The sequence below is a fragment of the Aotus nancymaae genome, unplaced genomic scaffold, assembly GCF_030222135.1.
Source record: "Aotus nancymaae isolate 86718 unplaced genomic scaffold, 86718_ANA_hifiasm-v0.15.2.pri h1tg000021l, whole genome shotgun sequence".
In the NCBI taxonomy this organism is placed as follows: Eukaryota; Metazoa; Chordata; class Mammalia; order Primates; family Aotidae; genus Aotus; species Aotus nancymaae.
In genome coordinates, this window is record NW_026988433.1 from 24,256,439 (window position 1) to 24,281,876 (window position 25,438).

Below are 25,438 nucleotides of genomic sequence, written 5' to 3' on the forward strand. Positions count from 1 at the left end.
CAACGCAAGCGCTTTTAACACTAGGCCAGCCATGGTGGCTTGTGCCTGTAATCCTAGCACTTTGGGACACCGAAGCAGGAGGATTGCCTGGACAACATGTTTAAAACATTTTAAAAGGAGCTGGGCATGGTGGTGTGTACCTGGAGTTCCAGCTACTCAGGAGACTGAGGCAGGAGGATGACTTGAGGCTGGGAGATGGAGGCTACAGTGAGCTATGATTGTGCCATTGCACTTCAGCCTGGGCAACGGTAGTAAGATCTTGTCTCAAAAAAGAAAGAAAGAAAACTAATTTGTGTTGATGTATGAAATGGAGTTAGGTTCTGGCTTTAGATTATTATAAATGGGTTTTTCACCCATTAAATATTTTGTGGGAATGGAGCAATTCTTCTTGGGGAGACTGTCCAGTGCACTGGAAGACATTTAGCATCCATGGGTCCTGCACTCTAAATGCCAGGAGCTCTCCCCTCCCATCAGCAAGACAACTAAAAACATTCCCATTCCCATTCCCACTTCGAAACGCTCGGTAGAAGCTACAGTGCCCCCCACTGAGAACCACCTTTGAGATGAATCGTGCTGAGACCCTGTGAATAACAAGGAGGAGGTCACAGCCCCAAGACAAAGGGAGGGAAGGGGAAGAATCCAGGAGGCTGCGGTGGGTTTCCTGTTGGGCAGTAAGACAGATTCGCTAAGCCGTGGGGCGGGCTGGGACCACTGCCTTTGGCAGTACTTGCGCAACATGCAGAGGTTAGGGTGGGGGCCGGGGGATGAGACTTTGGTAAAAGAGAAATTTCCTATTACTAAGTCAAGCCAGAATTGCCTTCTTGGTATCTTACTCCATGTTGCTCTCTCCATCCCCATACTGGTCACCTCTCCCAGGGACAACAGCAGCAGCCTCCTCCCTGGTCTCCCTCAGCCCTCTGTCCCATGGTCCCTCCTCCACGCAACAGGCGGAGCGATCTTTCCAGAGAGGGTCGAGACTCCAGCCTTTCCTCCTCTCTTCCCTTCCCTGGGAACTGGCCTCCGGTTGACAACCTTCTTCCTGTTTCCGGGCACGCTGATCCCCCTCGACTGGAGAACTGTCTCTCTCTTCTTACACCTGTTAATCCTGCCCACATTCAAGCCTCAAAATAAATCTCTTCTGGGAAGCCTTCCCTGACCCTCCAAGGAGTTGGCTGGGTCTCAGGACACAGAGAAAGAATTCATTGAAAAAGATTAGCAAAGTGATTTTTTCAAACGTGCCTAATAACCTGATTAACCTCTGCAAAATCAGGCGAATCTATTTTGCTTACTGTTTTATACTCAACGCCCGGCACTTAGTAGGTGCTCAAGAAACAGTCCATAAACGAATGAATCAACGAATGCATTTCTGCACACTTCTGCAGGAGTTCACGGCGCAGGGGCCAGGACGTCTTTTATTTCTTGGTCGCTGTACAGTCCTGACTGCACTGTCGCCGGGCCTCAGTTTACCCAGCCGGAGCAGCGGGCGGGGCCCTGGAGCCTACGGGCTCCGGGCGACGCGCGCGCCCCCGAGTCCCAGGCCAGAGGGCCGGTCGCGCGGGCGGGGGCGCGTGTATCGGGCGCGCGGTGGACGTGACTGACCAGCCGAGGCCTCGGGCCGCCCTCGGGGGCCCCCGCGCACGCGCGCCTCCCCGCCCCACCCCGCCCCGCCCGCTCCCCCGCCCCGCCCGCTCCGCTCACCAGCCCCGGCGCGCGCCGGCGCGGGAGGCGGGAGCTGGGGGCGGGGGCGGGGGCGACGCCGAGGGGGAGGGGCGGGCCCGGCCCGGCTCGGCCCGGCCGCCCGCGCGCGGCTCCTGGAGGCCCCGGGCCCGGCCCGGGCAGCGGTGGCTGTGGCGGCTCTAGCTCCAGACCTCGGTGGCGCCCTAGCACCGCGCCGCAGCCATGGCCCTGGTGACCCTGCAGCGGTCGCCCACGCCCAGCGCCGCCTCCTCCTCGGCCAGCAACAGCGAGGTGAGCCCCAGGCCCGCTGCGCCCGGCCTGGGCCGCCGGACGCCGCGCCGAGGCCGCCAGAGCCGGGGCGGCGCGTGCGCAGCGCGGGGGTGGCGGCTGCGCGAGCTCCTGGAGGGGTCCCACTGTAGGAACCGAGCTGGGCAGCCGGACCGGGGTGACAGTGCGAGGACTGTGTGCACTGTGACCCTGTCTGGGGGAGCTGTGCGGGGACTTTGTGTGCCGTGTGACCCCTATCGGGGAGCGACTTTGCAGGGACTGTGTGCAGTGCCCCTCTGGAAGTGCCTGCAGGGGATTGTGTGTGCTTTCAGGGGTGACCCCCATCTTGGGGTGATCCCTGTTTGGCGGGGACTATGCGTTGTGATCCCTATCTGAGGGTGACTGTGCAGAGAGTGTGTGTGCAGGTGTGACCTCGTGAGTGGGGACTGTGATTTCAGGTGTGACCCCTGTCTGGGGGTTGACCTCTGTCTGGGGAGGACTGTGCATGTGGAGGGGACTCCCATCTGTGGGTGACTCTGCAGTGTGACCCAGGTCCAGGAGTGACTGGATGTGCGACTGGGACCCCTGAGTGGGTGACTGCGTGAGCCGCTGGTTCTGAGACCTGTGGCCGGGGCAAGTCTAGGCCCTTTGCCTGTGTGCCTGGCTTTGCGATGTGAGATGCGACTCTGGTTGACATGTCTTCCGGGTGTGCCAGCGTGAGACAGGCATCTGGAGGTGCCTCTACAAACGTGTGAGATTGTTTCCCCACCTGCCACCTCTGGAGTTCTGGCTGTAGGCGTGCCCGTGTCACTGTGTGACGGTGACTGAGTGTGCTGCAGTTTCTGTGTGCAGCCTGAGTCTGGCTTTTCCTTTCTGCAACATCTCTTAGGGCTGTGTGTTTATGTGCATCTGTCTTTCTGTGTGGCATGTGGCTGTGACCCATTCTGGGTGATTGCATAGGTGCGTCTCTGGGCTGCGTGTGCCGGCACTGTGCACGTTTTTGTGGTTCTGTGTGTGTGGCCCGAGTCTGCCTGGCTTCTTCCTCTGGGGTTGATTGAGGGAACTGGTGCCCTCTGAGCCTGCAGGGTTGGCCTGGCTTGTCCTAGGCTCAGGCCTTGGGCCTCTGAGCAGGTCACTTCTCTGTAGCTGCAGGGATGACCCTCTGGTCGTGCAGTCTTGCCCACCATCTCTTGAAGAACCCTTCAAGGCCTCTGGTCTAAACTCTTATCTATAACAAGGCTGAGTGTTTGCCTTGCAGACCCTTAGCTATGTTTAGAGAAGACTGGAGAGGCGACTCTGCAGTCTCAGGCCCAGGAAGTGCTGCAGCCAGCATCTGGGCTCTTCAGACCCTTTCTTTGTGGGAGGGAGTGGGGGAAGTTGACTGATAACACGGGGGAGGTTTGTGTGTCTGTGTGAGATGAGAGAATAATATTTGTGTTTGGTTTGACAGCCCCGTCTCCTGGTAGGGTAGCTCTTCAGCCTTGCTTTGCTGGGATTGGCAGGGATGTTTTCAGAGTGCCTGGGAACTTGAACCTTTTCCTTGGAGAGGTGAGGCCACTCATGAGTTATCTACAGACAGAAGGTTCTAATAATCCCCCCTCTACATGCTGATTAGAGGCAAAAGAAATTGGCCATCAATGGCCTGCTACTGAGAAGTTGGATTGCAATAGCGTCTTTCCTTCCCACAGCGAGGAGGGGCTGTTTTCTGTTCCTATCTCTGCCGTCTGGCAATTTACAGAGTACTTTTATGCATGTAATCTCAGGTTCTCATCACAAAAACTTACCTGAGGTAAGGGGAGAGGTTGGCTTCAGGCTGAGCCTGTCAGCCCAGATTTCTGATTCAAAACCTGATGTTCCTGAAGTTACTTGCAACCTAATCTGTTCTTGTCTTACACATTTTTAAGGACTTATTATTTTTTAGTTTCATACCATAAATTGGCCATTGTCAAGTATACAATTCAGTGGTTTTTAGTATATTCATGAGATTATGCAACCATCACCACCATCTAATTCCAGAACATTTTCACCCCCCACCAAAATAGGAACTCTGTACTCCTTAGCCCTCAGCTGCAGCCTCCCCCTGCCCCATTCTCCCTAACCCTAGGCAGCCACTAATCTACTTTCTGTATCTATGGATTTGCTTATTGTGAACATTTTATATAAATGGAATCACACCCTATGTGGCCTTTTGTGTCTAGCGTCTTTCACTCAGCATCACGTTTTCTTTTTTTTTGAGACAAGGTTTCACCATTTTGGTCAGGCTGGTCTTGATCTCTTGACCTGGTGATCCGATTGCCTCAGGCTCCCAAGGTGCTGGTATTACAGGCGTGAGCCACAGCACCCGGCCCAGCATCACATTTTCAAAGTTCATGCATGTTGTAGTATGTGGCAGTACTTCATTTGTTTTCATGGCTGTATAATACTCCATTGTATGGATGTACCATATTTCGTTGGATATTTGCATTGTTTCTACTAGACAGAGTTTCTTTTTTTTTTTTTTTGACACGGAGTCTCACTCTATCACCAGGCTGGAGTGCAGTGGCACAATCTTGGCTCAGTGCAACCTCCACCTCCCAGGTTGAAGCGATTCTCCTACCTCAGACTCCCAAGTAGCTGGGATCACAGGTGTGTGCCACCACGCCCAGCTAATTTTTGTGTTTTCAGTAGAGACAGGGTTTCACCATGTTGGACAGGATGGTCTTGATCTCTTGACCTCATCATCCACACGCCTCAGCTTCCCAAAGTGCTGGGATTACAAGTGTCAGTCACCGCACCCGGCCTACGTTTTCAATTATTTTATAAAGCATTATTTTTACCAAGTGCCAATGACCTGATAAACATAAAGTAAAACTCAGGCAGCTTTTATTCTATCGTAGTAAAGCTGCAGCATTCTGGGATGTTTCCTGAAGCCAAGGCCCTCGCCAGATGTGTTGAGCTGAGAAGCAAGGTGTGATGGAGATAGCAGGTGTGCGTGGGGGCAGGAGACCTGGGTGGGCCAGACCGGCTCTGCCCTGGTCCGCCCTTGCTTGAGTTGCTTCCTGTCTGTGGGCTCTGGCTTATCTAAAAGGACTAGATTACCTCTTTCATGTGTTCTGTGGCATATGTAGCTTCCCTGGAATAACTGACCTGACATGGCCTTTCATCCGAGAACCTGGGAGAGTGACCGAGAATTAAATGATTGTGAAGTCCGTACCCGCAAGCCACGTCATCACTCATCAAAATGCAACTTCATAATGAGTCAGACACTTAGGGCTGCACTTTCCTGACACAGCCAGGCCTCAGCCCTAAGGCTCTCCTTTCTCTTTTAATTTTCTTTCTTTTTTTCCCCCTAGTCTTTAATTTTATCACTTATGTCATTTTCCTGTGAATCTTAACTCAGTTCCTTTGTGTGAACAGGCAGCACACAAGAAGAGATAAATCAGTAATTTTCAGGAATGGATCGTAACATTGTTATTTCTGAGAAACGTTCAAGGTGACTAATTTTCATGGGCAGATCTCTAGGCACATTTTGGATTGGACCAGAGTTTCTCAACCCACTGTTGATACTTGGGACCAGAACATTCTCTCTTGTGGAGGGACCGTGCTGTGCATTGTGGGATGTGTAGCACATGTGGGATCCTGTCCTCTACCCACTAGGTGCCAGTAGTGACCTCCAGAAAAATGCCTCCAGACATTGCCAACTGTCTCTTCTTGAGAGAACTTGCTCCCAGTTGAGAACCACTGGATTAGACCCAACATTCTCTTCTCAGTTTGTTGCTGTTGTGACTTGTTTTGTGGTCAGTGAAGCCTTCCCTGGTCTTTCCAATTCTCCTTCAGTGTGGAGTAGGTGCCTCTGCAAAATCTTGTATGTGCATCATCTTAATAGGATGTAGGGACTCTCTGGCCCTCTGGTGTACACATCCTTTTTTTTTTTTTTTTTGAGACTGAGTCTTGCTCTGTCACCCAGGCTGGAGTGCAGTGGTGTGATCTCGGCTCACTGCAACCTCCGCCTTCTGCATTCAAGTGACTCTCCTGCCTCAGCTTCCCAGGTAGCTGGGATTACAGATATGAGCCACTATGCCTGGCTAATTTTTGTATTTTTAGTAGAGTTGGGTTGTCACCATGTTGGCCAGGCTGGTCTTGAACTCCTGACCTCATGATCCACCTGCCTTGGCCTCCCAAAGTGCTGGGATTACAGGTGTGAGCTACTGCACCTGGCTTTTTTTTTTTTGAGACGGAGTCTTGCTCTGTTGCCCGGGCTGGAGTACAGTGATGCGATCTTGGCCCACTGCAACCTCCACCTCCTGGGTTCAAGCGATTCACCTGCCTCAGCCTCCCAGGTAGCTGAGATTACCGGTACGCGCCACCATGCCTGTCTAATTTTTGTACTTTTGTAGAGACGGGGTGTCACCGTCTTGGCCAGGCTGGTCTGGAACTCCTGACCTCAGATGATCCACCTGCCTTGGCCTCCTGCAGTGTTGGGATTACAACCGTGGCCAGCTGATGTAGTCATTCTTGGTCGAAGTTGCCACCTCCTGGTGGGTTTCCCTTGCTGCCCAGGCCCCGCCCTACATTATCTCTGGACCGCTTTTCCTTCGCCTCAGCTTCTGCTTCACTTCTGTCCTCAATCAGCCCTGCATCTCTCCCAGCCATCACAGCTTTCCAGGTTTCTCTTTCCCATTCAATGGGCGCCTCTGTGCAACATAAAAAGCATGCCAAGTCCCAGCGGTGCCGAGTTGTTTGGGGTGTGTGTGTGTGTTTCCTTCTCATTTTAGTTTGCTCTTTGAAAGAAAAAAAAAGTAAGTCATAGGTACTTCTGGAGCCCAACCTCTTGGCCTTTTAGCTTTCAGAAAATATTAAATATCTCTTTCTTGCATTTATATAAATGAACAGCCTAGAACATTTCGTATTAAATGTTTTAAGTCTTTTCGAGAACCACCAAGAGCTTTCGAGAGCTACACGCAGACAGCCCGATTTCTGGCCACCTTTCACTGTGTAAGACTTGCCTGGGATGGTTTTTTGAAAATGGTGTTCATCACTCAACTGTGATTGCCTGGCTCGACACAGGAAGTGGATTCTCTTTAAACACGGCCCCCTCCCCTTAAAAGAGAAAAACAGGATAAGATCCAGAACAACCCCGGAAAGTTGAGGGCCGAGGGCTAAAAGACTGTGCTGGGTAACAACACCAGATAGGAAATGCTCAGCTAACAGGACTCCATCCCCTGGACTGTGGCAGGAATGTGGGTCAACATTGGGAAACCTGAAAATTCCCCCACGGAAATGACTCCAAGGGACAGACCGGGATTGGTGAGGAAAGGGCACGGCTGTTTAGAAGTAGCCAGGTTTCCTGGATATCTTTATCTTTTTCCAACACCGGGTTGGAAAATGTGAGACTGCCGCCCGAGGCGTGTTGTCAGTGGTGCCTGTGGTGTGATATTCTCTTTCTTTCTCTGTAGTTGGAGGCTGGGAGCGATGAAGATCGAAAGTTAAACCTCAGGTAAGCAGACTTTCCATTTTTGTTCCTAAGTCTTTCTCCCAAGCAGGTAAGGAATGTTCTTGTTCCTCTCCAAAGGGAAAACCTACAAAAAGAATATACCAGTTTTTCAGTGGCTTAGCAATTATTCCCTAAAGCACATCTAAAACTGTAATGCTTTAAAATCCATACATATGTCTAGTTGCTTTAATAATATTATACAACACTTGGAAAACAAGGAAAATAATTGCCATTATTCTACCACCCTTACATTACCATTTGGAGCATTTTTTTTTTTTTTTGGTAACTTATTATTTTTTAATAGAGACAGGGTCTCGCTGTGGTGCCCAGGCTGGTCTCAGACTCCTGGCCTCAAGTGATCTTCCTGCTTGGCCTCCCAAAGTATGGGGATTACAGTCACGAGCTACTGTGCCCTGCCTAACTTGAACATTTTTATGTATTTTCTTGCAGACTGTTCTTCTGCTTAAAAAAAAAAAAAAAAAACCTAATAATCATGAAACGAATAATCATGACACTCTGCCCACACTTTTTCATCCTGCTTTTGGTAAGGTGTTCCTTTTGCCATAAGTACTTTGTTGATTTGAAACAATACTCAATCCTCTAAATGTATCAATTCATGGTGCTTTAACTGTGCTTATGAGAAATCTTTAGCTCTGCTCATTTAAAAGATTCCAAGATGTAGTCCTCGGCTGATGTATTCATTAATGGACACCAAAAACAGTTTTGTTTTTTCTTTGCCAGAAATTAAGTCCTGACTTTGTTTGGGTGTTTATAGATGATTCAGCCCTTTGTTGTATTCATATAATATATTCCTTCACACCAAGAAGCCAGTCTTAAACTCTGACCTCAGAGTTTAAAAAAAGTAAACAAACTTTCAGGGATATTGTTCTTTAAAAAAAAAAAGTCTGTTTTATCTCATGAGGGGAAGGAAAATTAATTGGAAGAGGAAATGTGTGTTCAGAAATTGGGGTCAACTATTTATTACTGAGAGCAGGGTGTTCTGGTCAAACTCTCACGCAGGACTGGTAGAAATATGATCAGCTTTTCTTTGACGTTTCTGTGTGTTTGAGTGAAGGAAGGGGAAATACTCATTTTTATTGTGGCACACATGATTTCTAAAGATAATGTGGGCAGGGAAACACTAGCCTGCAAGAATCAAAGAGATGAGATGTCTTATTTCTGCTGTGGGTCTTCGCTTTTAATGTTATGCTCAAGATACAGGACACATTTGCTCTGTCACTCTGGGGTTTTTGGTTGGTCAGGTCAGGGCCCACCTCAGGGTTCCCAGACTGGAAGCAGCTGGACTCCCAAGTGGGGGCAGTCATGGGCCGAGTTGCAGATCAGATTGTCTGGGTGGAAGCAGGGAGGGGGTGGAGTGGAAGTCTGGAGACTGGCTGTCAAGGAGGAACTGAAAGAGGGGCTTGCCTGCCTTTAAAGAGCAGCTCCTGAGGTACCCAGCTCCCTTCCCCCCAAATCCCCTACCCCAGATCCCTGCCCCAAGGTTCCCTTCCCCGTAGTCCCCTCTCCATCTCCCCTCCCCTCCCCCAGCTTCCCTCCCTAGATCCACCTCCCCAAGCTCCCATCCCCCAACCCCCCATCCACTCCCCAAGTTTCCCTTCCCCCAGTCTCTTCCCCATCTTTCCTCCCCGACTCCCCTCCCCCTAGTTTCCCTGCCTAGCTCCACCTCCCCAAGCTCCCATCCCCCAAACCCTCTCCCTAGATCCACTCCCCAAGCTCCCCTCCCCCAGATCCCCTTCCTAACCTCCCTACCCCAAATCCCCTCCCCCATCTCCCCTCCCTAAAGTCCCCTCCCTGACCTCCCCTCCCCATAGCGCCCCCCCCAAGTACCTTCTCTCAAGTTTCCCTCCCCAAGCTCCCCTCCCCTAGATTTCCTCTCTAGATCCCCTTCAAAAGCTCCTTTCTCCATCTCTCTTCCCCATCTGTCCTCCCCCAGCTCCCCTCCCCAAGCTTCCCCCTCCCAGATTTCCTCCATAGCTCCCCTCCCAAACTCCCTACCCTCAGGTCCCCTCCTTGAGCTCCCCTCCTCAAGCTCTTTTCCCCAGCTCCCTCCTAGAGCTCCCCTCGGCTAAGTTCTCCTCCCCCAGTTCCTCCTGGAGCTCCCTTCTCCGGCTCCCCTCCCCTAGCTCCTTCCTGGAGTTCCCCTCCCCAGATCCCCTCCCCCAACTCCCTCCTGGAGGTCTCCTCCCCCATGCCTCCTCCCCTGGTTCCTCTCCAGCCCTTTCTTGGGGTTGGAATCTCTTCCATCCCTTGACCCCATCCCTCTCTGTCAGGGCTGTTATTGGTGAGAGAGCACTGAGTTCTGTCACTTAGACTATCTTTGGGACAAAGAGCTATTTTCATTTTTTAATTACCTTTAATAGCTTATAACAGTGTTTTCAGTTAATATGAACTTATAAGTAGCAGTGACATGAAAATGTGTATGTGGACCTTTCTCACTGGTATTTAACCTTTTTTTAAATTAAAACACTTTATTTTTATTTTTTTAGAGACGGAGTCTTAACTTTGTTGTCCAGGCCAGAGTGCAGTAGTATGATCATAGCTCACTGCAGCCTTGAACTCCTGGGGCCAAGCTATGTTCCCACCTCAGCCTCCCAAGTAGCTGGGACTACAGGTGTGCGCCACCACACCTGGCTTATTTTTTAAAATGGGTGTTTTTTTTTTTTTTTTGAGACAGAGTCTTTCTGTGTCACCAGGTGCCAGGCCCCAGGCTGGAGTGTAGTGGCGCAAACTCGGCTCACTGCAATCTCCGTCTCCTGGGTTCAAGCAATTCTCCTGCCTCAGCCTCCCAAGTAGCTGGGACTACAGGCGCACACTACCACACCCAGCTAATTTTTGTATTTTTTAAATAGAGACGGGGTTTCACCATATTGGCCAGGATGGTCTCCATCTCTTGACCTTGTGATCCACCCACCTTGGCCTCCCAAAGTGCTGGGATTACAGGCATGAGCCACTGCGCCCGGCCTTAAAATGTTTTTTTGAAGAGACAAGGTCTCACTGTGTTGTCGAGGCTGGTCTCAAATTCCTGGGCTCAAGTGATCCTCCCACCTCGGCCTCCCAAAGTGCTGGGATTACAGGCATGATGACAGCCACTGCACCTGGCCCTTTTCTCGCTAATAAAAGTCCCTTTCTCTGCCTAGTTGGGAGCTGCAGGGGACCTTACAAAGGGATGGGAAATAAGGCTTTGGCAGCTTTCCATGTCGAATCCTCAAAACAGCCCTAGGAGGGAGATTTTCCCAGTTGGTGGTTGAGCTCCTTGAGCTCAGGAGTTCAAGACCAGCCTGGCCAACATGGTAAAACCCGCCTCTACTAAAAAAAAAAAAAACAAAAATTAGCCAGGCATGGAGGTGCATACCTGTAATCTCAGCTACTCAGGAGGCTGAGGCAGGAGAATTGCTTGAACCCAGGAGGTTACAGTGAGCTAAGATCGTGTGCCACTGCACTCCAGCCTGGACAACAGAGCAAGACTCTGTCTCAAAATAAGTAAAGAAATAAAATAAATAAAAATAAACAATTTAAATGGATGAACCTTTGACCCTGCAGTCAATTCCAGACATGTAGGAGAAATAACAAGGTGTCGGGGGAAGGCAGTGGGGTTCCGAGTTAGGCAGACCTATCTGACTCCTGTGCCAGTTACCAAACCTAACTCCTGGCTGAGTTACCTCTGTGTTCCTACACCTCTGTGGGTGTCAGTTGTTCCACCTGTAAAACAGGGATGACACTGCGACCTTTCAGGGTTGTGGAGTAGTTTGTCTGATATTCCTCGCCCAGGCCAGGCGCAGTGGCTCATGCCTGTAATCCCAACACTTTGAGAGGCCAAGGTGAGTCGATCGCTTGAGCCCAGGAGTTCAAGACCAGCCTACGCAGTATGGCAAAAAAAATCTCAATAAAAAATAGAAAAATTAACTGGACATGGTGGCACACGTCTGTAGTTCCAGCTACTCAAAAGGCCGAGGTAGGAGGATCACTTGAACCCAGGAGGTCGAGGCTGCAGTGAGCTAAGATTGTGCTGCTGCACTCCATCCTGGGTGAAAGAGCGAGACCCTGTCTCAAGAAAAAATTTCCTTGCCCAGAATCAGGTCCACGGTGGGTTTGGTCGCTACTCTTGGTCTTCACCAGGTATTGCTCACATGTAGTGTTAGTTCACACCCCAGGAGAATTAGAGGGGCTGACTCCCTGCAGGTGCTGGGGCCAGGCCTGAGAAGGCGCCCACCCCAGATGCTCTTTGACAGGGAATAGGCTGCCTCCTTTACCCGGCTACATTCCTGTAAGATGCAAATAAGAATACAGACTTGGAGGAAGCAGTGTTGTGATTCAGTTTTTCTGAAGGCCTTCTGGGAAGTGTCTGAGGAACTGATCATCTCACGCCCGGCACGCAGATGATTGCAGCAAAGCAGTATAGATCCAGTTCCCTTGCTCTCCCCTGCCTCCCTCATGTGCAGGCTGCTGCTGGCTGCTCGCAGTCCCTCTTTGGAAGCTGTGCCGTTCAGACTGTGGGAATTGGTGAGCAGATGGCCCTGCTGGCAGCAGCTTCTGGCTCCCTTGCCATCCTGGGAGCCGGCTCAGTCTGGCATGAGACATAAGTAGTTGTGGGCCAGGCAGGACACTGGGGAGATAATATTGTCCCCAGGGTGTGGATCGGGAGTAAAGTGTTTTTTTTTTTCTTTCAGTCCAACGTTTCCAAGTCAAGTGTGGGAACATAATCGTTAGAATGATTATAATTTGGTTATTTGTGATTGCCTGCCCTAGCAAAGGTTTGGGCCAGAGCGGCAGGATTTTGTCTCTTCTGTGTTATTTGGTTTCAGTGATAAACTGTGAACTCCCTGACTCCTCTGCCTTTCACTCCACACTCCCTTCCCCTTTTGGTCTCCACCTGGAAGTCCCCCAGGGAGCCCATTCTTCTTGCAGCCTTCTGAAGTGCAGTTTTGCCTTCTCGCGCTCCCTACGGTGTCACAGTGGATGGGGTTGGCATGCCATTGCCCTGCAGACCATACGTCCCCTCTTCAGTGAGCACCCCTACTTTTGTAGCTGTCCACCTTCTGGGGTTCCTCCCTGCCCTTGGTGCTCCATCTTAGCCTGGGCTTTGTTGTCTTTGTTGCCAGTCTGCCCAGTTAAAGTCCTGCCAGTAGGTGTCACACAGCCACTGCGTCCAAGTTCCGTGTTCGTGCTGAAGACGGATGTGCGCATAGGTTACTGTATCAGTCATCTCTTGCTGCATAACAAGTTACCACTAACTTAACTGTTAAACAATGCATGTTTATTTTATTTTATCTTTTAATTTTTTTCTTTTTTATTTGAGATGGAGTTTTGCTCTTGTTGCCCAGGCTGGAGTGCAATGGCGTAATCTCGGGTCACCGCAACCTGCACCACCCGGGTTCAAGAGATTCTCCTGCCTCAGCCTCCCAGGTTGCTGGGACTACAGGCATGCGCCACCACACCTGGCTAATTTTGTGTTTTTAGTAGAGATGGAGTTTCTCCATGTTGATCAGGTGGGCTCAAACTCCTGACCTCAGGTGATCCGCCTGCCTTGGTCTCCCAAAGTGCTGGGATTACAGGCATGAGCCACCGCACCTGGCTCGTGTTTATTATCTCACAGTTTCCATGGGTCAGGGATCTGGACACAGTATCGCTGGGTTCTCTGTTCGGGGTCTCGTAGGCTTGCTGGCCAGGGCTGGGGTCTCATCTGAACCCCAGGGTCCTCTTTTAAGCTCACCTGGTTCTTTGCTGAATTCATGTTCTTTTTTTTTTTTGAGATGGAGTCTTGCTCTGTCACCCAGGCTGGAGTGCAGTGGCACGATCTTGGCTCACTGCAACCTCTGCCTCCCGGGTTCAAGCAGTTCTCTTGTCTCAGCCTCCTGAGTAGCTGGGACTACAGGTGCACACCACCATGCTCAACAAATTTTTGTATTTTTAGTAGAGATGGGGTTTTACTGTATTGGTCATGCTGGTCTCAAACTCCTGACTTCAGGTGATCCACCTGCCTCGGCCTCCCAAAGTTCTGGGATTATAGGTGTGAGCCACCGTGCGCGGCCTGAATTTATTTTCTTGCAGCTGTAGAATTCATGGCACTTGCTTTTTCAAGGCCAACTGGAGAGTCTGCTGCTGTAGGGTCTTATAACAGATTGTAATCACAGGAATGATTATCTCATCACCTTAATGTACAGTGCAGCCTAATTAAGGGAACAACTCTCCCATCTTGTTCTCTGGTCCTGCCCACATTCAAAGAGAAAGGCTCACCCGTGTGCATGCACCAGGCAGAATTCTGCCCACCAGTCAGTCTGTGAGTTCTAGGGATGCCCCAGTCTAATATAGAGAAAACACATGTAAACAAGTAGGTTTCGATTCAGTGTTACAGATGTGCCTAGTTATGGGATGGTAAGGGGTCACTGGTGTTCAGGAATATGGAGAGTGAGCCTTACAGAGTTTGACACCACCCTGGAGAACGCTGGTCCCCTCCACTCAGCACCCACATGCTTGTTCATGCTCTGAGGCTTGATGTCTCTTAGATTTACCCCACCTTTAATATGTTGACCTTAAAAATAACCACCCCTGCATATATATTTAGATATATTTTTTCCCACAGCTTTGGACTTAGAGAGGGATGGGCACGGGTTTGGCTCCTATGTCTGTCCTTTGTCATGTCAGTAGTCTATTATATGATCTTGAGCAGGCCTTAGTTTCAATGTAGTATGCAGCTTGTAGGGTGCCTGTCAGAATTCAGTGTGCTCATGACATGAACGTCTTCTCCCATAGTAGACTCAACAAGTGCCCCTGCCCGTACTTCCTTCATGGTAATATCTTCTCTTGGAAATGATTCGTGAGTCTTCCTTTTTCTTCTCACAGGCGTTTTTCTCTCCTTAGTGTTTCTTTGGTATTTGGTACTTGCTTTAAGTATATGTGCTTAAGTACGTAAATGTTTCCTGCAGTGTGGGACTGGCTGCATAATTTGTGGAGCCCAGTGCAAAATGAACGTGGTAGAGCGCCTTGTTAAAACATTAAGAGGCTGGGCACGGTGGCTCATGCCTGTAATCCCAGCACTTTGGGAGGTTGAGGTGGGTGGATCACCTGAGGTCAGGAGTTCGAGACCAGTCTGGACAACATGGTAAAATCCCGTCTCTACTTAAAATACAAAGCTTAGCTGAGTGTGGTAGCACACGCCTGTAATCCCAGCTACTCGGGAGGGTGAGAATTGCTGGAACCCAGGAGGTGGAGGTTGCTGTGAGCCGAGATTGCACCACTGAGCTCCAACCTGGGTGACAGAATGAGATTCTGTCTCAAAACAAACAAACAAACAACAACAACAAACATTATTACGAATTTCAAGATGGTACCAGCAGAGTATTAAACCAAGTACAGGGCCTTTCTGAGCACATATGAAGAAGCTGGCCCTGCCCACTAGACCGGGAGCCACTCTAGGGACAGGGTCTGTTTGGCCTCCTGCCTCACAGCGCCCAGTGTGCACTGGATGGGCCCTAGAGGTCTTGTAAATTGAGTATGTTTCCTGTTGAGCAACTCAAAGTGGTCTTGGATGTTCCGGAAACAAAGGACAGAGAGATTTCTTCCCACCATTGCCTCCATTGCAGTTGAGTGATATCAGTGCTTTTAGGTCAGTCTCAGTACCCCTCTGTCCTCATTTGTCTGCTTGTGAGCTGCTCATTCAACAGATACTTATTGAGCTCCTACTGTGTACCAACCCCTGTTTTAGAGGCTGGGAATATAGCAATGAACAAAATAAAAATCCCTGCTCTGGAGGCTGACATTCTGTTGAGGGAGACAAGACAGTAAGTAAAATAAACAAGTACAATAGTAGTGTGTTGGTAAGTGCCCAGGTGAAAAAATCAAGCAGAGATGGAGGAGAGAAAAGGGAACACCTGAATCATACCCTACTCTGTGAATAGCCTTGTGTGCATTATTTCATTTAATCTTTGCGAAAACCCTGTAAGGACATTTAAATTCTCATTCTCTGGATGAGAAGACTAAGCCCCAGAGATGTCAGTGGACTGATTTTATTTAGTAGTAAACAGTAGAGCTGAGACCCTCATACTCCACGTCTCGTTGACTCCAAAGCCTGTGCTCTTCACACCAAAATTCAAGCGCTGTCTCTCCTTTTCCTCCTCCCTGTGTGTCAGAACCCCCACAATGGGAGGCAGAATGGCGTTTATCGGAAGAACCAGGCTTTGCAGTCCATTCTCCCCGCTTGAGCCATTAGCAGTACCACTATGCACTTGGGCAGGTCCTGTCGCCTCCCTGAGCTCTACTTAAAGCAGGGGTTGTCACAGATCCCCTTCATGTGCTGTAGCCTGGAGAGCATCTGGGTGGTAATGAGGCCAGCTTCTGTGGGGTGCAGGCTCTGGGCTTGGAGCTTTCTGTACTTGCTTTTACCTTGTTGTCACAAGCCTGCAATGTGGGGACTCTCTTCATTTTAGGAAACCAGTTCCACGAGGCTGGTGGGAGGCCTGAACCGGGAAGTGAATGCAGGTTGCTGTGATTCAGGGACCTGAGTCCTACCCCGACCCCTGTGGCCTTGTAGGTAGTGGCCTCCCGTTGACTCCCACTATTTTTTTTTTGTTTTTTGAGACGTAGTCTCACTCTGTCACCAGGCTGGAGGACAGTGGCACGATCTCGGCTCACTGCAGTCTCCACCTCCTAGATTCAAGCGATTCTCCTGCCTGAGCCTCCCCAGTAGCTGGGACTACAGGTACGCACCACCCTGCCCAGCTAATTTTTGTATTTTTAGTAGAGACAGGGTTTCACCAAGTTGGTCAGGATGGTCTTGATCTCTTGACCTTGTGATCCGCCTGCCTCAGCCTCCCGAAGTGCTGGGATTACAGGCGTGAGCCACCGCGCCTGGCCCACTTTTAAACATTGGGGTACACAGAATTAACATTCTGGGGCCATTGTGCTGTTTGGCTGTTCCTTTTGGTTTAACTCAGGTTTTGTTTCTGCAGTTTGTTGGAACGTTTGATTTGAAAATCAGAATTTGCCTTTCAATGTTTTTTTTCTCTCTCTCTCTCTTTCTTTATTTTTTCTTTTTGAGACAGAGTCCTGTTCTGTTGCCCAGGCTGGAGTACAGTGGCATTATTACAGCTCACTGCAGCCCTGACTTCCTGGGCTCAGTTGGTCCTCCTACCTCAGCCTCCCAAGCATCTGGGACCACAGGTGCACATCACCACACCTGGTTAATTTTTGCATTTTTGGTAGAGACAGGATCTCACTATGTTGCCCAGGCTGGTCTTGAACTCTTGGACTCAAGCGATCTGCCAACATCAGTCTCCCAAAGTGCTGGGATTATAGGCATGAGCCACCGTGCCAGCCCCCTATATATATTTTTATTTTATTTTATTTTATTTTATTTTTTTTAGACGGAGTCTTGCTCTGTTACCGGGCTGGAGTGCAGTGGCGCAATCTCGGCTCATTGCAACCTCCACCTCCTGGGTTCAAGCAATTCTTCCGCCTCAGCCTCCCAAGTAGGTGGGACCACAGGCGCGTGCAACCACACCTGGCTATTTTTTTTGTATTTTTAGTAGAGACAGGGTTTCACCGTGTTGGCCAGGATGGTCTCAATCTCTTGACCTCGTGATCCGCCCACCTCAGCCTCCCAAAGATATATTTTTTTAATTTGAAAACTCGTTCTAGAATGGAAACAAATGAAGACAGAGATGTGAAGAGTTAATTCTGTCGGAACTTAATTAAACTTTTCATTAAGGTTAACTTAAAATGAATTTTGCTCAGAGCCTAGTAGGTTTCATTAAACTTTTGAAATACCAGTACTTAGACTTCAAAAGAACGCCCCGGGGCCCTGGCCTCCTTCCTGTGCACTTAGCACATTGCAGGAGCATGTGCGCATGTGTGTGCACACCAGGAATGTGCATGCAAGCTCAGCTCGCAGGTGGCAGTGGTACCAGCAGTCACCTTCATGATGAATGGGGCGAAGCTGTGAGACAGAGTCAGAAAACCTAGGGTCCGTCTTGAGCTGTGTCATCTGCTGTGCAAGCTAAGGCACGCCTCTTCACTTCTCTGGGTCTCTGTCTCCCGCTGTGTAAAGTGAAAAGACAAGATTAGATGATGGCCTCCAAATTTAAGAATGAGAGTCCTCAGACCCACCAGTCTAGATCTGTGTTTATGTTGTGCTGCTCATCATTTGCTGTGAATTCGTAACTGACCATCACGAGTTTTATTCCCATGGTGAGAGCAAGGTCATGCCCTTGTGGGGGTCTAGCTGGATCATGGCTGTGGTCTGACCCTGCGATAGAGAAAACCAGAGGCTACCAAGAGGAAGTGACCCTCAGCTGGGACCCAGCTCCTCCTCCACAGAGCTTACCCCGCAGGAGCAGAGCCACACACAAAGCAGCCTCCCTTTAGAAAGAAAGGACTCACATCTTTAGAACTCATCTTTGGCATTCATTGTTCTGTGGTCAGATCTCTGGATTTAGACAGCTTATTAGAAAATTCCTGAGATGAGGAGGACATCCAGATGGGTCGTGCTGCTTCAAGGAAGACTGAAAATGAGAAACCAGGATTAATCAAAATAGGATTAATCAAAATCCAGAGGAACATTTTCTTCTTCTTCTTCTTTTTTTTTTTTTTTTTTTTGAGACAGAGTCTTGCTCTGTCACCCAGGCTGGAGTACAGTGGCACGATCTCCGCTCACTGCAACCTCTGCCTCCTGGGTTCAAGTAATTCTCCTGCCTCAGCCTCCTGAGTAGCTAGGATTGTGGGTGTTCACCATCACACCCAGATAATTTTTTGTATATTTAGTAGAGACAGGGTTTCACCATGTTGTCCAGTCTGGTCTTGAACTCCTGACCTCAAGCAATCCACCCACCTCAGCCTCCCAAAGTGCTGGGATTACAGGTGTGAGCTACCGCGCGCAGCCCCTGAGAGGAGCTGTTTTCAAAGCAAACTGATTGGGCCGGAGGGTGCAGAGGCTCCCACTTTGGGGGTGTAGTCAGTGTCGGGATGCAGGGTGATGTGCTGATGAGGAAACCACGTGGGCCAGCTCCGCAGCATGGGAGCAGAGTTGCAGTGAGATACGAGAGACTGCCACATAAATGACAGAGGTCATGCCGGGAGACCCTGTGTGTGGCCAGAGCCGGGTCTCTGGATGGGGCACCAGCCTCGCCACTTAGCTCATTCACCTGCGTGTCTGACCCTGGGCCCGTCACCTGCCTTCCCCTTCTCAGGGCTCTCCTGAGGCTTCCAGAGGGTCTTGTCCTGTGTACGGTGTCTGGCCCTGGCCTATACCCGGTAACCATCATTTTTAGTGCCAGCCATTCCTGCTGCACTTCCTCCAAAGACCAAGGTTGACCAAGTGGCACCTAAGAGGAAAAACAACTCAGCCTTGACCCGCTTTCCGCAAGTTCCTCTGAAACCTGGGCCAGGCCTTTATCTGGGAAACATCATTCTTGAGTGCCTTTACTTTTACAGATTTTTTTTTCTTTCTTTTCTTGAATGATTACTTTTGAAGCTATTTTTAAAAAGGCTTTGTTTCAGAGAAAGCTGTCCAGAGGCCTTGTGTTAGGAAATGCCTGGTCTCTCTCTGTGCCCGCAGAAGTCATTCCCGGCCCAGGCCTGGCGCGCACTTGGCAAGAGTCCTTGAGGCATGTTTCCCCAAATCTGGGCCCAGTCAGAATTCCCACAGGAAGGCGCCATCAGTGTGGTCTGGAAAGAGCCAGGCTGGCTGCAGCATCTGGAAATCACTTGTCACTTCCCAGATGCCCATCCTCACCCGTGCCACGCTGCGTCTTTTGCAATTGGGAGTCTAGGAGTGGCTCTTTAGGTCTGGAGTCAACACCACAAGAAGGCTCCCTAAGGAACCTAATTTCCAGGCCCTGGGGACTCCTGGCCAGACCCCACCACGAGACGTGGAAGGGAGAAGAACCTCTTGTGAAACAACATGGTAATGGAGGTGGTTTTTACTTTGCTATTGGCTTTATCCATTCAGCCGATGTGTATTTAGTGCCTAAATATGGGTTCTTTGCCAAATGTCAGGGATTCTGTGTTAAGTAGAGTCCTTATCCCCCAGGGGTAACGTGTATTTTATCTACAGTAGTGGCTTCCAAAAAGGATTTGAAACATCTTACAACATTCAGAGAGAACAACAGAATTTAACATTAGCGAGAAAATTGGGACGTGAAGAAAGCAGAAGAAAACAAGATGAAGTAAGGGGAAGGTTTGTTTATGGAATATATAGCATAACATTGGTATGGCTACTAGAATTTGGCCACAGATATGACTTTGAGCTTCCTAGTAGTCAAAGCAAAGAGAGAAACAAGATCAGTTCTTGATTCATGGTGTCCTGAAAATACCAGCATGTCAGTTCCTCTGAGGCACCCTTCCTGATAGATACCTGTGGGTGTTCACAAGGAAGCCCAGTGTAATGGATGGACAATTTGTCTTAACAAGGAGAGCTGATGCTGCATGCCTGTCTCACCAATTACTCTGGGTATTTGTGGTCTTAAGAGGTGAGGTCAGCAGCAGCGCTTGGTGCCAGAGCTGCTGGCCGCCCCAGCACTGAGACAGGATGCTGAGTCACATCCTGCAGGGCTGCGGTATCCTGGCTTCATGTGCCCTTCACAATGGGAGGCCTGCATGGGCAGGTCAGCCCCTGCTGTACCAAATGTGTGGTCTCCAAGCAGGAAAATGCTAAAATTAGGTCTTCCATGGTCCAGAACTGTGTGTATGTGTGAGAGGCCCTCAAAACTGGGGCACACACAGACCAGGAGGACCTGGGAGGGCAGAGCCCTTCATCATTGTCTTCTGCTCTGGGAACAAAGCAGGGCCGCTTCTGTTCTGGAAAACATGAAGAGGGAAAACAGTGCTGAGACAGGGAAGGTCTTGCTTGGTGAGGGTAAAAGTATCCAAGAGATGCAAGGGGAGAGTCAGGAAATTTGCCCATGGCAGTGATCAGTAGAATCATCTGAAGCTTTTACCACCTACTAATAAAGAGAAATTACAGGTAGTGTTTTACCAAAATCTAATTAAGTGGAATTCTAAAAAATAACTTAAAAAAATTTGGCTGGGTGTGGTGGCTCATGCCTGTAATCCCAGCACTTTGGGAGGCCGAGGCGAGAGGATCTCTTGAGCCCAGGAGTTCAGTACCAGCCCTGGCAACATAGTGAGACCCTGTCTCTACAGAAAATTAAAAAATTAGCCAGGGGTGGCGGCACATACCTATAATCTCAGCTACTTGGGTGGTTGAGGTGGAAGGATGCTTGAGCCTGGGAGGTGGAGGCTGCTCTGAGTGAGCCATGATCGCACCATGGCACTCCAGCCTGGGTGACAGAGTCAGACTCTGTCTCAAAAAAAAAAAAAAATTGTAGCTAGAAAACTTGAAATGCTCTCGACACGTAGAAATGATAAATACTCAAGGTCATAGATACCCCAAATCCTCTGACTGGATCATTGCACATTCTATGCATGTAACAAATACTTACATGTCTTCCATAGATATGTAAAATATTACATGGACAAAAAATTCTCTTTAATTTTGAAGTCATTTCCAACTTACCTAAGAATTGCAAATACAGTGCAAATAACTTTTTGTTTTAATCATTTCAAAGTAAGTTTTCAACCTGCTACTCCATTACCCTTGGAATATAGGACAGGGCGTTCTCCCACAGAACCACAACACAGCCATCCACGCAGGCTGTGACATCCACGCCGGACACTGACTCTAATGCGTCCCCCCTGTCTGGTCCTCTGACCCCATTCAAGAGTCACCATATGTCCCAGCGTCGTCCTTCGTAACAAAAGGATCCAGTTCTGGACTGCCCGTTGCATCTAGTTGTCCTGTCTCTTGGCTCTTCTTCAGTCTAGAACATTCCTCATCCTTTCTTTGAGTCTTGTGACGTGGACTCTGTGTGTGTGTGTGTGTGTGTGTGTGTGTGTGTGTGTGTGTGTATGTATGTGTGTTGCAAAATCTCTGTTGCTCAGGCTAGAGTGCAGCAGTGATATCTCGGCTTACTGCACCCTCCGCCTCCTGGGTTCAAGTGATTCTTGTGCCTCACCCTTCTGAGTATTTGGGATTACAGATGTGCTCCACTATGGCTAATTTTTGTATTTTTGGTAGAGATGGTTTTGCTGTGTTAGCTAGGCTGGTCTTGAACTCCTGACCTCAAGTGATCCTCCCACCTCAGCCTCTCAAAATGCTGGGATTACAGGCCTGAACCACTGTGCTCGACCATGACCTGGACATGTTTGTGCTCAGGACTGTCAGTTTGCAGAGTGTCCCTCAGTGTGGGTGCGTCTGATGTGCCTGCATCATTCCACCTGGGCCGTGAATATTTGGCCAGAACAGCACTCAAGATATGCTGCGTCCTCAAATCCCATAAGGTGGCACGTGATTTCCTTTTGTCTCACTATGGCGACATTCAGTTTGGTCAGTAAGGTGGGTTTTACCAGGCTTTTCTACTGTACAGTTACTCTTTTCCCCTTTATCATTAAGAAGAATTTCTTGGAGAGATACTTTAAAATTATGTTAACATCCTGTCTGCCATCCATGTCCATTTCAATTATTTGTATTTTTCTATTTTATTCAGTGGTTTATGATCTGTTACTTATATCATTGTTGACATTAGTGCTCAAATTGTCCTCGCTGTGGCCAGTGGGATGTCATCCAGGCTGGCCTCTGTGTCCCTTTGGCATGTCCACATCATTCTTTAAGTGCTGCCTTGCTTTCTGGCAACAGATGCTCCAGGCTTCATTTTATACTTTCCCTGCCTGCCTCTGGAATCGGTCCTTTATCCCAGGAGCTCTGGTTCCTTAATAGTAGAAAATAAAATTTAGGAGCCAAGCTAGTTCTGCTTATTGCTGTTGGGGTGTTACTAACCACAGGCCTCTCAATGGGCAGAACTAGGGAACGTTTGTGTGTATGCACATGTACACATGCATCTACATTTATTTCAATATATTGAAACTGAGTTCAAACTGACACCTTCAATTCCGATACAGCACCTCGGGGTTCATTCTAGTTTTTCCTCTTCCATATTGGTGACTCCCTTCATCTCTAGGATGTCAATAAACATTAACAGTATTATGTTAATTATATTATATATAAGATATAATATGTATAATACATAATATAAAAATATTATTATAAATATTAATATTACCATTAATGTTTGATATTTCAGTCCTTGCCTGTGAGCAGCCTGTCTCCCTTGCAACCCCTCCCTGCACGGATGCCCTTTGCACCCTGCTTGCCAACAGACACCCCAGTTTGGAATCCCACAACCCCTCCCTAACTCAGATGCCTGCCCTGCCCTTCCCTGCTAAATGGTTTTAGGTCTGAAATGTTGGGAAGCGAAGTGGACTTTTTTGACAGTTTTCTGGAGGTGTCGGTTCAGCTGAAAGCCAGTGCCTGAGAGCAGAGGTTTCAGAGTTACACTCCTGGTTTCTTCTTCCTGCTTTCCCGCTTCTCTGTCTCATGAACTTGGGCAAGTGACTTAACCTCTCTGAGCCTCAGTTGTTTTTTCCTAAGACGGAGTTTTACTGTGTTGCAGTGCTGTGGCGCAATCTTGGCTCACTGCAACCTCTGCATCCCGGGTTCAAGCGATTCTCGTGCCTCAGCCTCCCAAGTAGCTGGGATTACAGGCACGTGCCACCCCGCTCAGCTAATTGAGCCTCAGTTTCCGTATGTATAAAACACTGAGAGATGGACACTGAGGAGTAAAGGAGTTCACATGCCTCATGTGCTTAGCATGGCACTCAATGAAGATGTTATTGGCGTTACAGGTATTGATGCCCACTGTTTTCTGGGCACTGAGAGGGATCCTGGGACAGAGAAGCCATAGCCCTAGATCTCCAGACACTCAAGGTGATGTGGGGAACTTAGCTGTTCTTGTGTTGTTTGAAGCATTCAGTTGCCAGGAAGACCTGACCTGACCTCCAGGTGGCTTTAACTCATATGCAGCACTGATGCTGTGAGTCTTTGTCAGGATCACTCTGTGTGTGGAGAGTGCTCAGTGTGCCCAGGGCACAGAGATTGCCAGGGTGAGTTACTCTTGGAATACTGGCTTCAGAGAGGGACACACCTTGGCCACTGTATCCACCAGCACTTACACTGAATCTACTGTATGTCAAGCACAGAGGAAGATTTTAAAAGTATGTGTATTCTGGCCCTCATATCCCATTGGAAGTTAAAATATACTGGCAGGAAGATGGCTTCACCACTAGTTAGTAAATAAATGGGTCAGGGAACACTGTTTGGAAATCGAGGGACTTGGGTTCCTATCACTAAGGACAGTCTTTCCTCAGTATCTGAGGGAGTTGGTTCCAGGACCCTGCTTTGCCGAGGATAACAAAATCCATGGATGCTCAAGCACCCGCAGAACCCTCTAATTCCAAGAGTTCAGCATCCCTCAAATACTGTATTTTCTATCTGCAGTTGGTTGAATGCACTGATGAGGAACCTGTGGATACAGAGGACCAACTGTATGTGACCTTGAGCAAGTGACTTACCCCCTAAGCCTAAGTGTCTTCACCTGCACAGTGAGAGGAGGTGCTAGAAGATGTTGAAAGGGAGGAGCTATAGCTTGCAGTGAGGGTCACAAGAGAAGGCTTCCTGGAGAATACTGGAATACAGAATACTGGAAGACAGGCATGATGTGGGGAGTCAGATGGGAGGAAGGAGGCCATGAGCTGAGAACCCAGTAGGCTTTAACGGGACAGTGTTACAGCTGGGGATAGAGCAGAGGATGTCTCGAGTGGAGAACAGGAGAAATAGTGCTAGAGGTAATACAAGGAGGGTTTTTATTTTAAAGTATGTACTGTAACTATATTCTAAGCCCCTGAGGTTAGGGAATAGCAGATGAATGAAATTTAGGTTAACAACATATAATGCCTAATCATGGCAACCATAGAGAGTTAGCACAAGAAATTTGGACTGTAATCAATAGATGATGTCACATGGCTGAAGTTCTGGGGCTGTGAAAGAATGTCGTGAGAGCAGTGGTTAGGGGCTGTGTGGAATGGGTGAGAGGCAGCGGCGGGGGCGTTGAGGGGGTGTCCTCATCCTGATTCTTCTCACCAGGCCAAAAGCTTCCCGAGCTCTGCTGTCCTAATCATAGCTGATAGCCTCATGTGGCTAATTCAGCTTACTTTTAAGTTAATTAAAATGAAATAAAATGATGAACCCAGTTTATTGGTCACACTTACTGCATCTTAAATGTTTAGTTGACACATCTGGCCAGTGGCTCCATACTAGACAGCATGGGTTGAGAACACACATGAGTGTTCTCAATAGCCCTGGCCTGCTGAGACATTCGGAGTATGCGGGGCAGAGCTGGGCACACAGTGGGGCTGGGGGGACATCGCCTGGCTCACGGAAGTGAGGAGGGCCAGAACTGGGGCGGTGCCCCAGAGACCTGGAAGGAGGGGCCCCTGACAAAGTTAGGACTCGGTGACTAACGACTGTGGGATGGAGCTGCATACCAAAGACAGGGCTGAGAACCTGGGATCATTGGGATAATCTCTTCTCGGAATTTTTGAGCTGTCTCAGAAACATTTCCTTCGAGTGCCTGTTATTTCTGGCACGCTCGGGTGTCTTTGCTGCCGTACATTTCCCTTCACAGTGCAGCCTTTATACCTTCTGCCCTCTCGAAGGGGGCTTAGATCCTGGTGGAGCAGATGCTTGGAGGAAGATGCATTAGCTCTAGCGTCCGTGGGGCCTGAGGGTTCTTGGGGTCATCAGGGAACCATCTTAAGATTTGTTCAACCAAGCCAAGACACATCACTTGCTGTCTTTATTTAGGGAGAAAAAAAAAAATCTCGCTTTTGCGAGCTCGCTGTTGGGTTCAGCTGCTTGCTGCTACCCGTTGGTTTGAAGGAGAGCTGTGTAACTGGCTCAGAGAACGTGTCTTACTGTCTGAAATACTTTTGGACATTCCTTCTCTCTGAGAGAAGCCTACGCCTTCTAGCCAAACAATACATGTCCCAGCAGCAAAGATATTTGTAGTGAGCCCTGCCAGCATTTCTTGTCTGTGACCCTTTTCCCTAAGTATA

At 49.1% G+C, this 25,438-nt stretch overlaps 1 protein-coding gene across 3 annotated transcripts in view; it reads left to right on the forward strand.

Moving 5' to 3' along the window:
* Positions 1–1,813: 1,813 nt before the first annotated feature.
* SSH1 (slingshot protein phosphatase 1) overlaps positions 1,814–25,438 on the forward strand; it is a 75,385-nt gene continuing 51,760 nt past the window's right edge. The window contains exons 1-2 of one of the 3 annotated variants that reach the window (XM_021675533.2): positions 1,814–1,968; positions 7,380–7,420. In XM_021675533.2, coding sequence (XP_021531208.2) covers positions 1,900–1,968; positions 7,380–7,420 — 110 coding nt within the window. In that variant the 5' untranslated portion in view covers positions 1,814–1,899. Of the gene's footprint in view, positions 1,969–6,314; positions 7,421–7,460; positions 7,962–25,438 lie in introns of those variants that run through there. The other 2 variants (XM_064379882.1, XM_064379881.1) reach the window with 2 other exon arrangements.